Raw genomic sequence first — 17322 nt, forward strand, 5'->3', positions numbered from 1 at the left:
AGATGCATGTTCTTGTTCCTTATACCTGGTAGTACTGAGATAAGCCACAGCTAAGAAAATATGGACACTGTCTCACAGACAGCTTTTAAAATACAAGGCAGAATACACCATGCGTTCTTTTTTGTGTATGTGGGTATATATGCGTGTCCATTTGTGTGCGCTTGCAAGGGAATCGGGGACAGTCAGTCCTCTCCATGCCCAGGTCTGCACCAAAGGGACCTAAGCTAAGCAACTGCCTGAATGCTGGACCCTTACAGCCCACACGGCACTAAACTGTGCACTACTCTTGAACAGCTCTAATTGAGGGTTACTGTTGCCAATGACCCTTCCTTAAACTCTGATAGCAGATATGTCTTGTTCTTTTCAAAGCCAATCCAGGTGAGAGAATTATCAAGGTATCTGGCTTTGAGTTAAAGTTTCTTTGAATAGTTTTAAGATCAATATTCTGCTTATACTTTATGGGACCGAATCACAAGCCTTCACACTGCAGTAACAGAGGACACTATGAGGGTACAAAACGCCACTTGACATCTAATGGGGAGCTTGTACAATGTCACAGTAGAAGGCACTCCTACAGCATTTTCACAGCACAGGAGGGCTTTCCTAATGCTCTATGAACCCACTCAGCACCTGGCTGAGCTCATTAGTACTTGTAGGGGTATTCTATCAGTAAAGCTGAAAACAGGCAAAATACCCATTAGTAAGATCCAACCTACAATTACACTTTAAAAATTGATGATTTGAGCCGGGCAGTGGTGGCGCATGCCTTTAATCCCAGCACTCGGGAGGCACAGCCAGGCGGATCTCTGTGAGTTCAAGGCCAGCCTGGACTACCAAGTGAGTTCCAGGAAAGGCACAAGGCTACACAGAGAAACCCTGTCTCGAAAAACCAAAAAAAAAAAAAAAAAATTGATGATTTGAAAAATAAACTTTTTTTTTTAAACAAGAATAATGTACTAGCGGTACTGTCAAGTGGACTAACATTTAAAACCTTTTCCTCATTTTTCATTATGGTGGGCTGGTCACTTTAGATAACTAGTATGTATTACTTCTAAAGTGTTGTGAAAAATGTGCTCTTCAGATAAGACAAATAAGATCATTCCTCAATGTACTTTTGAAATAAAAAATATGTTCCCCTATAAATTTCCACTTTACTTGAAATTCCAAAGGTCATTATCTAACTTTAAAAAATAGTTGGTAGACAAAAACGAGTAGGTTGAGAAAAAAAATTCTGTTGCCGCCGCAGAAGTGTTAAGCTTTCTAAGATACTACCATTGTTGGTTCTAGTCCGCACCACTGCCACACAGACAGGAACTTAGGGCAGGGTATTCAGTACGTGGGAAGCAGGTCTCCCGTGGGGAGTAAACCAACTTACTGCAGCATAGCAAGTATTAGTTTTTAATGAGAAAAAAAATAAAACAAAAATACTAGAGTGTTATCAGATAAATAAATGAACAGGGATAGCATGCAGGTAATTTATATGTGGGAGTCAAGATGTTAAAATGAAGAACCATCACATTCCAAGTATTTGAATAGTCAGCAAACTGATACTTTAGGAAGTAGAGTTTTCAGTCTAAGGCTAGCTGGAAAGACGTTAGAAGGAATATTTCTATCTCTGAAATTCCACCGGACTGCACAGAGGATACCAGGAGCTAATGCTTCTAAAAAAGCTTAGGATCTCACCTTACCACAGGTTATCATACTCAGCCTTGAGAATGTGTAAGCTGTGTGTCTGTGTTGTGTGCACATGTATGTGCACTTGCCTGTTCATGCACACGTGGAGGCCTGTGGCTGATACTGGGATGTTTTTCTAAAGTGCTCCTTCATTTTGTTTACTTGTCTGGACAGTCTCTCACTGAACCTGAGGTCTGCAGTGCCAACTGGACAGGATGGCCAGTGTTTCTCTACTTCCCATCCCTGGGGCTGCAGATGAGTGCTGCCACACCCAGCTTATTTACACGGATGCCCAGAATCCAATCTCTGGTCCTTGCATATTTCAGAAAGTACTTTAACCACTAAGCCACCTTCCCAGCCCCTATTTAAGCTTTTTCTTCAAAACTGGATCATACAAATAAAAATCTACACGAACAAAAACTGAACGAAGAGCACACATACTTGACTCTTATATAAGCTTCATTCCTACTATTTTCTCTTTTTCACTGTTCCAGTTTTGTGATGTACTTGTATGAAGGTATGGTTTATAAACGAATATCTATCTATCTATCTTTTACAAAGCTAAGCTTCTCATTCATACGACCCCTTATGATAATCAAGAACTCCCTAAGCCTGTGATATAAGTATTGGGAAAGGAATAAGCATGTGGCACTTAGAGATATTAACTAGATTCTCTATCTAGGAAACAAAAACATTAATAAAGCTGAAAAAAAACTTAGCTGGCATGAAAAAGCAGGGAAGGGGAGTGTGTGTTGTGTGTGTGCACGCGCGCGCAGCCTTATGGATCAAAGAAACTTTAGATTGAGACAAATGATTTCAGAATGCCGAAGGAAGGGAAGTGGAAATCACCACTATAGACTTTCTTCAACACTTGTGTTTTTCCTTCTTTATACCTAGAAATGCCAAGTAATTACTTGATTGTCTAGCATTTCTGACATGTTGGTTAGTATTTAACTGCAATGTTCTCTTTTCCCTTGATGGCCTAGACTATCCAGTTCATTTTATATTCTTTTTCTCTCTAATAGTGAAGGGTTTGGGGTTTGTTTTTGTTGTTGTTTTAATGAAAGGTAAAATCAGTTACCAGTGCCTTAAACTAGTGTGTTTTGAAAAGTTTTCAGATGAAAGTATTTAATGGACCAACAGTCAAGTGGAGAAACACTTCACCGATTAAATATCAGAATAAGTCACTAAGTACTCAGTGAAACATCTTTGTAAGCCCTCCAAAAACCTAAAGTAGGCCTAATCAATATATTGGGGTCCTTGTTTCTAATTAGACTCATTTATTTGGCCTTCACCAAAATGTTCCCCACTTTAAACCCACTTTCATTTTAGAATTACCAAACAGAAATCCAAGAAAAAGACTTCTTCCATACAGTAGAGAGCAGTGAATAGGAGAAAAGCCAAGACAAGACGGTCTTGGTTAGAACTCCAGCTTAGCTATGCAATAACTTTCCAAGTGTAGACAGATGACCAAGTCCTTCTACAATGGGAAGAGAAGCCTAGACCCACATTTCACAAGGCTGTCCCTAAGCATCGTGCTTGTCAATCACATGGCACAGTGACCCGCACTTCCGCAGTGTCTGCCTTCCACTGCCTCCCATCTTTAATGTCTACAACTGCATGCTGATCAAAGGACAGGTACATGAAAATCACACCTCGTAGTCAGAGCTCTGAATCAGTAAACTAAAACAGACTGTTTTTCTCCTTTTCACAGGAACAGTGGTCCTGTCATTTGTGAAGAAGCAGAAGAACACCAGCATAGACCAAGAATCTCCTGAGCAGCACAGACACAGTGGATGGAAGCCGTAGAACGTGAGGAAGAACAAAAGGCTGGGCAAACAACTACCCAAGAAAGCAGAAGGCAATGACCTCAAAAGAACAAGGGAAGTGAAAAGATTAGAAAGAGGATTTTAACAGGAAAAAGATTTGTGCAGCTCTATTGAGGAAGAAAGGTGTATTTTAGGACTGAGACACGAGACTCACTAAAGCAGGCAGCTGGAGGGTCCAAGGCCAAGAGCAAAGCACTTTGCAAGGTGGAAGAAGCGTGTTATGAGTAAGCTGACAAACGCTCACAAACAAGAGATTATCTGCAAAGCTGGACTAGCTAACCAAAAATAACACAGAACTGTGTATGTCAACACTTACATGTACATCTAGGTTCATTAATCCTAAATGTAGGTTAGGGGCATTAAAAGAAAAATCTATACAACTGTCAAAAAGGTCCATTATTAAGACTTTCCCCCTTGAAGATTCAATCTATAGACTAATGAATTATTCTATATATTTGAAATTTCACTGATTTCCTTTTCTAATAAAGCACCTTATTCCAAAGTAGCACTACTATAATCTTTTTCATGGTTTTTATCATTAGAATCTACTAAAAGAAAAATAAACTTGAAAATCAAATATAGTATAATTTTTAAAAGAATGGAATTAATATAGACTCAAAAGTGCACCTCAAATGGGCTATTTTCCCCAAATCAAATCAGTATGAGCCAGGTGAAAAATAATCATTTATTAAAATTCTATCTAACAGTTTACGAGTTGCTGAACTTTAACGTGTATTCAATTGTTGCTTATCAAAAAGAGCTATAGAGATCATCTAACTTATTGGCACCAGTCTGGTGAGTAGAAAATGAGTACTCTATCCAACAGACTTGTTGTGACATCTGTTCACACCTACCTGGACCAGGCACAAGTCCAGCACTCTTCCTTCGTGCACAAGCGCGGAAGTGGTTGGACAGGCTAACAGCACTTGTAAACGTCGTAGTGCAATGCACACACGTTCTAAGCTTCACAGGCACACCTATCATTCAAAAGAAAACTATAATCCAGTTCTCACTTCAAAAAGGGTAATTTTCTTAGCTTAACCTGTGTAGAAAAGTACCACAGAAGATGGTCTTTGAAACGCTCGTTGAGTTGGCTTAGTGTGGATTAAGGAAGGAGTTAACTGTTAGCAGTGGCGGTTAGTATTCAGAGCTGGCCCTTGCTCCTTGGAAAGGTGGAAGGCGGCCTGACCCCCAAACCCCTCAGCTAACTCCCACTGTTACTCTCTTGCAGATTTCTGTGTTACGCAGATCATTTCTTAAGCCTATGATAACTCAACTTTGTGATTTGTATAGCACAGTTCTGCTGCGAAGGCTCAAAGCTTACAACATACCAATAAAGAATTAAAAAGTCTAGTTGACAAAGTGGTAATGAAAGTGTTTTACCCACAAAACCGTAAAAGGCCTGACTCTAAATTACGCTTTGTGATGAAGGCTGGGAGAAGAGGTGGTAAAACACACCACTGAACAGCTGTTAGACACAACATTTTATTCAGGGCATTTTATGTTTATTACTCTGAATGCGCAATCAATAATGCAAGTTAATGATTTGACGTTTTCTTGCTAAAATCTTTGTGCTAAACAAGTGATCAACAAGCCAATACTACCACGGGAAAGAAAACATGTTGAAAATAAACTCTATATAAACTTTTCAGACAACCGTCACTCCCCCAAAACATTTCAACAGGTGTCATCAACACTATTATGATGGTCACAATACTGTCTCATGGTTAACACACTAATATGCTCTCTGAACCTCATCCTTCTTTAAAGGAGAACACTACTAACTTTGAAAGATCGTTTCTATGGAAGAAAGCACCCTACTATCCAGAATCCTACATCAGAGAAAGCATTTTTTCTAATACTTCCCTAAATCAAAATTACAGTACAAATATTTGAGATATTTAGTGCTTGTCAAGAAGCAAATCAGAATTACAGTAATTTGATTCTTTACTAATCCACTGGCCAATTTCTATTAGCTAAGACACAGTCAACATAGGCTCACATACACAACCTTCAACACTCTTCACCTCAAAACAAATAAACCCAAAAGACCCTTCTAGTGTTTGAGTATAAACCAGACCTAAGAATACCAAAATACAGTTGGGTTATTTACCTGCCACATCCTTCCCAACACATTCAAAATATTCCTTCAACAGAAAGAAACTTGGCATACCAGCACTAAGAGAAGCACCTGCTCTGCTGTAGTAGAACGCAACTGTAAAATCCAAAGGCCGAGCAAACATTTCTTCATATTCACCACAGTTCTCTCAAGGCACACCATCCCATAATACAATGAGCTTCAGAGAGGAGACGCTTGTGGGGTTAATGGCATCACAAAACAGGTACCAGTCCTTTGGTCTAAAGAAGCTGTTCTGTACTGTCTTGCCTAAGCAGCAGGACACCAGCAGCCCAGTTCTGAAAACACCACTCTGCAGCACTGGCAGAGACGTGCCAGAGGTGGTCCCTTTCCACAGTGCAGTGCTGTTAAACATCAGCCTCTCATACTATAGCAGCGCCGATTTTCACAGGCCAGTTGGCTTGGTGTAGGGGTGTGTGTGCGTGTGCGTTTTGCTTTGGTTCTCAACTTACGTTCAGACCAAGAAATGAGGCAGAGACTCAGTGCTGCTGGGCATCCACCGATTGGCCATAGCAGAATAACCAATAGGCTCTGCAAATGCAGCAGCTCAAACAGGAAGATGCTCAGAAAGCACTGCCCAGACGTTCCACCTCACAAAGCGCAACTCAACTGTGTTTAACTAAGTCACAAGCGTCCTCTTACCTGAGTGCATAGTCAAGTCCATTTTTTGTGGTTGATACATCAAGGGACTGTCTTCATGTAATGGAAGAACACATTTCTGGACAAATCTCTTTCTTGCTGTCTGGTTATGGATCTTCTGAGGAGAAAGAGCAGAATTCCTTTCTTCACCCATTCTTTTGTTTCTAAGAAGTTCTATCAGTGTAAGAGACTGGTTCTTTTTTCCACTGGGCAGTTCAGGTTTTGTTTCGTCACATTCATTTAGGAAACTCAGGCCTTCTTCCTCTGATGCAGACACTGACAGAGCCTCTGTCTTTAGGCCATTACGGTATTCATCAAGAGGTAAAACATTCTGAGACAGGAAGTCATCACCTGATGTGAGTTTCTGAGCTACAAACGGTCTGGGAATAATGCGACGACTGTTCAGTGCCTTTAAAATCTTTTCATACTTCTCTTCATTCTGCATCATCTCATTCAGAACACAGATTGGAGATTTGTGAGCATCCCACTTAGTTTTCCCAAGTCTTTTCAGATGGCCTCTGACATGATTTGATAACCCAATCTTTGTGTCAAACCAACCACCACAGAGCTGACAAGTGTGTTCAGAAGTAGTCTCAGCCTTCTCTACAGCTAAAAGAGATTGTTGAGAGCAGCGTCAGACTCTTTGACAAATCCCCATCAATGAATTAACTCTGAAATATGAATTCTGTGATGCTAAGAAGGACCAAATTCAAACACCATTTTCAACTCCTCTGAATCTCAACAAATTTATTAGGCCCCAACTATCTCCACAGGTGAACTTACCTTTTCTAACTCGCTTCACAGGCGTCGCTGCGCCAGTCCTTTTGAAATGCTGCATTTTGTCACTTGTGGCTATTTGTTCTGGTGACACAACGTGACGGGCTTCATAGCTTAATCCCGCTCTATGAAGGTGTCCTCGGACGTGGTTGGACAGCCCAACACCTGTTTCAAATGTTGCTGGGCAATAAGGACAAGACTTCTTCTCAAGGGACAAATCAGTCCAATGAAAAACAGAGTTATGCTTTGACAAAGGCGTTTCTGCGTTTTCCAAATGCTGAGGATCGTGTATCTCGTGTAAAAAGCTATTGGTGCCACCGTCTTCATAGTACTCAAAATAAAAGCCATCGTTCTGATTGTAACTAAGGGCAGCACTGTCTCCAGGACCTTGGCTTTCCATCTTGCTTTTAAATAGGGGCAACAAGTTCACATGCTCCTGACTGAGGCCTCCGTAGGCGTCCCTTTCCATGGCCTGTGTCGTGTAATCACCTAGCTCCACATTGTCCCAGGAGCTGTCATCTTCTGTTTCATAACTGTCCTTCTTCTCAGCAGAATTAAGCTTTTGCAAAACAACAACAGTCATTTTATGCAGAAAATCAGGATAGCTATCCAAGTCTTCTCCACCAGAACTTTCCTTCTTGGAAGCCTTAACTACTCTTTTTACGGCTACACGCTTGTGATCTGGCCTTTTGGTGTCTGGGTTATGAGGGTCTGAAATAAAATTATTATGAGAATTACTTGATGATGAAAACAGATGTAAAGAGTTTAATGAATTAACCTCTTTTTTGAAAGGAACTGGGTATGAATCACCTGATTTTTTGATCATCCTGTAGTTTTCATACTTGTGTCTATATAAATAACTGCTATTTGCCCTGGCATTAGATTTTTCTTTTGCTGCTTGATGGAAATACTTTGGCTTTTGGTCAGTGCTGCTTTTAACCGTAACATTCTTATGAGGAGAGCTGTTTTGATTGCATGCATTTACACCAGACTGGGCAATACTTTTCCGGGCTTTTTGTATTCTATGTGGCCGCTTATGAAATTTTGATAAATTACTCGATTGTGAGCTTGATGCAAATGTTCGTTTAACATCTTGTTTTAAAGCAGAGTTCTTTGGAAATGTGGCTGACTGTTGTTTAACTAATGGCTTAGTGCAATCGACATCTACAGATTCCTCCAGGATGTCACTTTTTCTTTTGTCAAGTCCAAGAGGATTCAATGAATCAACACATGATGGGGAATGCAAATACTCCATGTGCTTTTTCAAAATACTTCTGGCTGAAGTGGTAAAGGGACACATTTTACATAGGTATGTAGCTGACTTTTTGGACGATCCTGTAACAGAGTCTTTCATCAAAGTCTTTTTTTGTGTTTTCCTCTGAGTTACATCGGAACTGACGATAGGACATTTCACTGCTGCTCCATGGGCAATGCCTCGGTGGCATTCCAATTCATTTTCTGTCACTGCCATGAAGTTACACTCTTCACAGCAATAGTACCTTTTGTCTTTCTCATGCGTTTTAGCATGTTGCACAAACGTCTTAGGGCAATTGGTACCAAACACACACTGAGGGCATTGTAATCGCGCACTTCTTCCTTCATCTTGGAGTTCTTTCAATTCACGAATTTCTTCCATCAGCTTCTGTCTTCTTTCTTGGTGAATGATCATGTGCTTCAGCAGTGAATTGCGATCTCGGAATGTCCGTCCGCACTCTCTGCAGGCATACGGCCTGGGGACGTTAAGGTGGCGGAAGTGGCTGTTCCCGTCCAAGTGGTACATCATGTGCCTGTGCAAGTGCTTCTTCTCCCTGAAGTTCACGTTGCACTTCGTGCAGGGGTAGAAGGACGGCTCTTCGGTACTGAAAGGAGCGGAGGACTCACAATCACTCTCTTCACATTTCTTTTTTAAGGTATTTGAAATGAAAGTGCGAGTCTGAGCAGGTGAGTCATCTTCTCCACATTTATCGGAGTTATAAACCAGATGCTGGAAAGTATCCACAGACTCCAAGTCTTCGTCAGCAGATTCCGGTTTCACTTTTGACAAAGTGTATTTCTGTGAATCTATTGCTTGTCCCTCCTCATTCTGCCCCAGAAAGTCGACTTCTATCACTTTTGATTTATTGGATACACGATTAGAATCACTAAAACAACCCTCTGTGTAACGAGTTATTTTGCTTACATCCATTTTTCGCTTTCTCTTTTTTTCTAGACCTACTACTTTAGGAAGAACTGGAGGTTTATCCACCGTTTCTTCATTAGTCATAAGAAACTGAATGAACTCTTTTTGGGGATCCCAGTTTGTATCATTTTCTGGCCTAAATTCATCTGTACCTGAGGAAATTCCTGCTAATGTATTGACACAATCATCTTTTACCAATACATCTTCATTACCCTCACCCACCTCTACTTGATTTAGTAAAGTGCTTTCTGACTTCATACTACTCCCTACTGAATTCGGAACATCACAACCAACTAAAGCAGAGGTAGGTAGTTTTTTAATGGAATGGGCTGTATTCTTAGTATGTGCTACATCTGATAACAAAAACAGAACTTGGTGTTGACTTGCTTTTTGTGGTGCAGACAGCTGAAGATCAGCTGCTGCCTTCAACGTTGAACAAGATTCTGTTGCTGGCTGATCCACAGGCTGTCCAGTGGTTAATGAAACACTACCTTCATTCATATTGGAAGTCTTTGTTAAGGAGGAGCGTGAAACTGGTCCATTAACGACAGCTCCTGTAGGCAAGGTAAAGTTTTCACTAGAAACAGCAGGAGCGCCGGCAGGTATAAACAAAGTAGACTGGCCTCCACTTAAGGCTTTTTCTGATTTATCCTCTGACAATTCTTCAGACAGAGTCAATGAATTGTTTTTCTGAAATGATGTCTGACAATCTTTTGGTTTATGAACTCCACTGTCTTTCTCTGAGATAAAATTGCTGTCATCTTGGAGTTCTTCTTTAGCACCAGTAATATCGGTGTTTATCTTCAAATCATCCATATTGATGGCAAGATCATTTAACACATTTAGTCTAGAAAATGGAAAACAAAAATTTAGATTTGCATGAAAGACATGCTATTGGAATGTAGGGAGAGTTGGAAGTATACTTTGGCTTATCTTTATATTGATGATAACTAATAATTTTTTAGGAATTAGAAAACATTTCAAAGAAAACTGAACCACTTTAAAAAATTTTTCAACAACAACAAAAAAAATTTTTCAAAGCAAATATTGCTGTTTGAGCTTTCTAGAAATTCTGTATTCTACACAAACTAGCCAGGGAAATGGAGCATGCACTCAAACACAATATAAATGAATGCATTACACATTGAAAGAAAATTTAAAGTATCATGCAGAAATTTATGATAAAAATAACTCTCTGGCTTGAACAGACTTCCTAAGGATAGTTACTCTACACAGCAGAACTGGAACTGTCAACTATTGTATGTAAAGAACTGTTTTTTCACCTGAAAGCTCTTTCCTGGAGGAAAGTAACAAATATTACAGAGTAAATCATTTAATTTGGGTCAAATAGACTATTCGCAATCAACATAAATGGCTTACCTATGTATAAAATAGTATTTTTTACTTCTAAAGTATTTTAAAACTGTTTTGTTCTCAAGACAGTGTTCTATCAAAATTCTACCAACTACAAAACTGTTTTCTTTGTAAGGCTCTAGTCATTCTTTATTCAAGTTATCATTAATTATAAGTTACTAATGTTAAAATCAATCAAGTTTTATGCTAAAATTTCATACACTGAGATTTCAAATTCTAGGCATTCCCTAAAAGCAATTATACCACTTATAATCTGACAGAAGTGCAGAGGCCTAAAACTTTTTTACAATGAAATGTCACAAATACTTAGTTTATTTCACACATAATGTAGATGAACATGGCAAAGTGCTTTTGATCATATATTGAATTGTTATAAGAAGACAGAATAGAACTTTAAGAGAAAGGAGCATGGCTGAGAGTCAGTCACAAGTGGCTGTGATTACTCCCCCACATCACTGGGCACTCTTCCACACAGCTTTTTGAGAAGTGGACACAAAGTACCAGAATTGCTTGTCTTTAACTCCTAAGGGCAGGGACACAACCTGGTCACCATCATGTTTCACAGAACCACATGGCAAAGGCGCTAGGCAGTGTTTGCTAAATAAAGGACTAAGTGTTGAATAAGTAAAAATGCAACTGCAAAATCAAAACCCAAAGAAAATTTGCTTTCTTTCTATGAAATCTAGACATATAACTCGAACACCTACCATGGTTCTGGACTTGAGTCAGCAACTGTGACAAGGCCTAAAAAATAACTCCAGTATGGAAGCAGCCGCAAGAGATGAAGGAAGCACAGCCCACTGATGCTGCACCCTTCCTAAGCACTTGCTATGTGCCAGGCACAGCTGTGCTATGAAAACACAGTAAACAAGGCAGCCTTGGTTTCTTATTTGCAGATAAAAATAAACCCTTCACATTATCTTTGCAGTATTTTAAAACTTATAGTGAACAATACTATTTTAAGACAGCAGGGCTCTAAAATTCAATCCAGAAATTAAGATGTTTGGAGTGATTTTCAGTTGGAGTATAAATTTCATGTTTTATAAAACATTAACTCTAGCACAAGAATAAAGGGTTTGTAATAACTGTCTCATTTCATAACTTACAAAACACATTATTCTTTCAACAAAATGCTTAATAAATGCATCAAAGATTACAAACAAATATCATAAAAGATCTTTCTTTGGCATTGTTTATACCAACAATCATTATTCCTTCTCTCACACATTTTAGAATTCTGCTTTGAAACTGGCAAACTTCCACAGTAATAAAAATAGACTTCCAGTAAGATCATATTCAATGATATCACCCCAAAATGGTGCTAATGCAGCACCCAGCAGGAGTCTACATCACAAACACAGAAGTTAAACACAGGCAGCACATAAACATGTGTGAGCAAAGAGTGTACAAATGTCAAAAGAAAAGGGAGGCTGGTGCTGTCCTGTCACCCGGTCTCGGTATTTCTTTCTCACTGAGTCCAGGAGAAGAGTAAAATGCCGCAATATTAACAACCACCTCATAAATCTGTGATAAATGACAGTTTTTTAACTGCCTGGAAGACACTTTCTGTTTCTATTTATTATAATCTCAGAAGTAGACAAATATATGCTCAGTCAATTTGAAGCCTGTATTAGCTTTTCTCAACAGGAAGCAGCGTTGCTAACGAAGTGGTAAATTCAGTGTTAATGAGTGGCTTCACTGTTACCACCTCAGAGGTAAAGCCTTCCATGTTCTGTGTGCCACCCATCTGTTCTGGTGTTAGAGGTTCAAGGATGGAACAGACGCTTTCCATTTAAAGCAACTTCATTGGTACCCCCTGAACAGCAGGGTGACAAACCATGAGAATATCACGTCGTTTTGGAGGCTGCATCCCTGTTACCAGAATGGCTTAATAAGATCTTCTAACTTCACATTTGGACGACGCCAAACCATTTTGCTCAAAGACGTAGGAAGAGTACATGCGTAAAACATAACTGATCCACAAGACATTTCTAGTAAAGAAAGGAAAACTGAATAACACTGCTAAAACATAAATTCAGGTCTTTACCAGTCAGTTTTTCTTTATGTCTACATAATGAAATGTGGCTTAATTAGCTACAGATAGCAGTATTTATGAACAACTAACATTTCTGGGGGGGGGGGGGTTAATCTTCATAATATATTCTGACTATAAAATGCTTCAAGTATTTTATACAATTTTCAGGACCCAGTGACACATGGGCCCTGAAATCATCATTACATTCTGTGGCACTGAAGGAAGAATCTGTAATCTTGACATCTATTCCCTTGAATTCACAGAGGAGTGTGTTCATCCAGGTAGAAGGCATTTGAAAAAGTGTCAAATTAGTTTATAGGTCAAACACTTTTCCACTACCTTTATATGGACAAATACATACAGCTGAGCCACCGTACCAGTATATTACTGTAACAAAGAAGAAACATATCTAGAGATAAGCATTATTTATTAAATTTAAGAAAGCTAATTGGTGCTAGGTGGCTCAGTGGACAAGAGCACTGACTATTCTTCCAGAGGATCTGGGTTCAAGTCCCAGCACCCACATGGCAGCTCACAACTGTCTGTTACTCCAGTTCCAGGGGATCTGACTCCCTTACACAGAGAAACATGCACGCAAAAACCAATGTGCATAAAATAAAAATAAATGTATCGTTAAAAATGTTTAAAAAATAAAAATAAAGGAAGCTAACATTTAAAACATACTCTAATGGTATAATGTTGAAAAGATTTCAGTGTTTAAGAGAACTTGAATTTGATGAATTCAAAGTACTCCTTAGGACTCTTTAAATAATGTTTAGATGGCACTACTAAAATCCTTCTATAATCATTGAATCACAGAATCTTCCTCTTAACTGAATCTAAATATGTTCTTTAAACAATTCATACACTTTTTTTTAAAGCTACAAATGGGGGTTTAAAATCTACATGAAACGTATTTCAGTTTCTAGAGAAGCATAATGAGTTCTCCAGCTGTAACTGCCTCTAGTTATACTGTGAGCACTAAAAAGTACAGAGGTCAGATCTGTCTTCAAGATGACAGATCATCACTTCTATGCCTCCAGCTAGTCTTATTGTCTCAGAAACCTCAAACATCAGTATTTTTGCAAACTATCAGCACTTGCTATAACACCCTCACTACACTACATCTTGAGGTTACTACAGAAGAAATGAGGTGATAATTGCATATTAACATAATTATTCTGTAATCCCTCTGAGCAAGCTTCCTAGGTCACTCAGTAATTCAGATTAGATACAACCTCCCTGTCATCAAATCTATGTTGTCCACTTTCTGTTCATGAATAATTCTTTTTTTGATAAAAATTAGCTTAATTTCATTCTTTTATGTACATTATTAATTGTATTTATTGCAAGTAGGTTAACATTTTGTGGGTACTTATTACATAATGCCAACCTTTGTCATATAGTATAATTTCACATAAAATGTAGCATAATTTTGCCCCATTCTAAGTTAGTTCATTAGTAATTGTATTACACAGCTATAAATAAATTATAATGTTGCCCACTAGCTGAGTTCTAGTCAGGTTTTCACAAACCCTATGTTCATTTACATTAGCCTTAGAATACATGACAACTTCAGCTAGTAATATGAGAGACTGGGTCAAGGAGAGAAAACCACTCACAAACTGTCATCTTAACTGCAAAATAAATCCCAATTAACTATATTTAAATCACTATAGTATTTAAGTCTATAAGTGCTATACACAATGTAACAACATACAAACCTAATTCTCACCCAGATTCTACTAGAAGACAAAGTATAATATAAAGACATATATTACATAGACAAAGCATATTACACATCATCCGGGTAGTACCTTAATGAGGGTGTCACAAAGAATGGAAATGCTATAAAAAAATAAACACACAAAAATCGAGCTAAAACCAACCACAATGTCATATAATAAAACAGGCAACTCAGTATGCTTAGTCTCACAACCCATACAGTTTACAATCCACAAGTTATTCAAAGCTTGTCATGGGAACAGAACACATAGTCAATATCTTCAGACTATAAGGATGGAATTTCACCTTAAAATTAAGAAAAGCCAGGAACAGGAACTTCTTGACCTTGAAGATGGTTGTCTCACACAAAAGCCAACTAAAATGGCTCAGCCAGGAACACTGAAGAACAGAACCCAAGGTTGAAGATCAAGTAAGATCATTTCTAAGGTCCTTTCTTACCTGTACGATACATATTAACTTAATTTAATTACATCACCAACCTGCAACACTATTTGAAACTAGGATGAAAATTTAACTACTGGACTCTCAACACTTTCTAATTTCACAATCACTTGGAACAATCTTTTAATAATCACTTGTAACGTGTTGACACAATGACCGTGGGTACCAAGTGACTAACACCACACTGAAACTACAGAGCTCTCTCTTACCATGAAAACTTTCAAGGATCCTAAGGCAAACACACGTAGATAACTACAAAAACGCGAGGTATGATGGGGTACAGGCATGGAACAAAAGCAAATAATGTAGAAAGGTAATTCTATAGTCTTGGTTTTATTAAAAACAGCTCCAGGCACGATTTCAGTGGTGTCTCTGTGTGTGCTGTGCTGTGCTGTGCATGGCACAGATGTGCAGGTCAAAAGATGACTCACAAGAGTTATTTCTCTCTTTCCACCACGTGGGCCTGGGGGAAGGAACTCAGGTCTTCAAGCTGATAGCAAACACCTTTACTCTGAGACATCTCACCAGCTCTCCTTTTCTAGACATTTATTTGACATCCTCTACCCCTACTATTTCCTGGTCTTAGAATTAAAACTCAGAAATGAGAAATTCAACATTAGTACTATATGTTAATATCTGAGGAAATGTTCATCTGGTTCTGCAAAGATCTGACCAAGAACCAGTTAGGGGGCTCATAGGCCCTAAGAGTGAACCTACTATTATTATTTTGCTAAATAGACATAGTTATCAGACTCTCCTCTAAAATTTATCTTTATACCCATAGATTACAGCAGCTCTTTGAGTAGATGGGGATTGACACAGAAACTCACAACTGGACAAAGTGTGAGAGTAAGTGTCTGTGAGTAACCAGCCACAAACAGAACGCCTGTGTCATCACCACCATCCAATCCTGCCACGAGTCAGAGAGACAGGAAGATGCTGAGAGTCTGGGAGGACCAGAGCAAAGCAGTGTCTTCTAGACAGGAACGCTGCACTCATGAATCTCAGCAGCTGGGGTTGCCTACACAAGACCTCTATAGGACAAGCTGGTCAGCACTGAAGCTAAGGGGTCTTCACAGACAATGGCTTCTGTGAGAAGGAGAGTCAATTTCCTTTAAGCAGATGATCCCTGGTAGGTTGATCATGATAAACGGATGGCCTTACACTCTTGAATATATGGGCACCACAGACCAGACTCAGTGGAGGTAGATCCAGGAGTTAGGAGGAGGAGGAGGAGGAGGAGGAGGTAAGTATTATGATCAAAATACATTTTGTACATTTATGAGATTCCTTGGTACAAATGTTCTCACTTCAACTGGTCTTCAAGTCATAAAATTTCAAAGTGCCCTGAATAACAAAACTAATATTAAAAAAGACAAGTGAAGTACTTCCTGATTTCAAGTAACTATAAAACTACAGTAGTATGTGGTAGAAAGGCAGGTGTCTAGACAGATGGAATATATTTCAGAGTCCAGAAATCAATAGATCAATCAATCATCTATTGCAAATCAATTTTCAACAAGGTATTAAGGTTATTCCATTGTGAAAGAACTGTCTTTTGAACCAGGTCAGAAATTAAAACAAAAAATAATCAACAATCTAAATATCTGTCACTCAGAAGGTAGAGGCAGGTGGATCTCTATGAGTCCAAGGCCAGACTGGTCTACAGAGTGAGTTTCAAGCCAACAGGGCTATCTGGTGAGACCCTGTCTCTAAAAACAAAAACAAAAAACAAGAAAAAAAAAGTCCAATTTGTAAAGCTCCCAGAAGACAGCATGAAATATGGACTCTCAGCATCAAAAGCACAGGGGCGGGAGGTCACAGCATGGACTTTATCAGAGTGAAATATCTATGCAGCGCATTGTGGTGACTACCTTTAATCCCAGCACTTGGGAGGCAAAGAGGCAGACCTAAGATCTGATGCCAGCCTGGTCTACAGCTCCAAAACAGCTAAGGCTGCAGAGAGAAACCCTGTCTTGAAAATGAATAAATGAATGAATGAATGACCTGTGTATCAAAGGGCATCATTTAAGTGTATTAGATAAATGTTAAATATTCAAAACATATAAACAGGTCAAAAAGAAAGACTACCAACAGACTTAATTAAATTATCTCTTTAAAGAATATCTACCAATAGCCAACTCAATGAAAAAATGTTTCACTTTATGGTCACCAAGGAAATAAAAATCAAAGCCTCAAAAAGATAATTCTTCATACCCATAAGATCCTTAGCTTTAACAAACAACACACTAGAAAACAACCAGGACAGAGACAAATGTGGATCAGAGGCTTTCAACACTGACGACAAGAAAGCGAAATGCCCATCTGCAGGAAGAAAGTCAGGCAATTCAGAAAGGGCGAAATGGAACCATGTGACCCTGCTGTTCAACACCTAGATAACGCATTGAGCAAACAAAAACTTATGTTCAAAGTGATTATGTTTTTCAATACTGGCAACTGAACCTAGAGCTTAATACACATTAGGCAAATA

The 17322-nt window shown here is 38.9% G+C and overlaps 1 protein-coding gene across 7 annotated transcripts in view; it reads right to left on the reverse strand.

Moving 5' to 3' along the window:
- Znf644 (zinc finger protein 644) overlaps window positions 1-17322 on the reverse strand; it is a 76462-nt gene that overhangs the window by 11508 nt on the left and 47632 nt on the right. For 3 of the 7 annotated variants that reach the window (XM_059274886.1, XM_059274889.1, XM_059274888.1), the window contains 3 exons: window positions 7063-10082; window positions 6283-6888; window positions 4358-4480 (listed from right to left, as the gene is read on the reverse strand). In XM_059274886.1, coding sequence (XP_059130869.1) covers window positions 4358-4480; window positions 6283-6888; window positions 7063-10082 — 3749 coding nt within the window. The remainder of the gene's footprint in view (window positions 1-4357; window positions 4481-6282; window positions 6889-7062; window positions 10083-17322) is intronic. The other 4 variants (XM_059274890.1, XM_059274892.1, XM_059274891.1 and 1 more) reach the window with 4 other exon arrangements.

Source organism: Peromyscus eremicus, chromosome 10 (assembly GCF_949786415.1).
Source record: "Peromyscus eremicus chromosome 10, PerEre_H2_v1, whole genome shotgun sequence".
Taxonomy (NCBI): Eukaryota; Metazoa; Chordata; class Mammalia; order Rodentia; family Cricetidae; genus Peromyscus; species Peromyscus eremicus.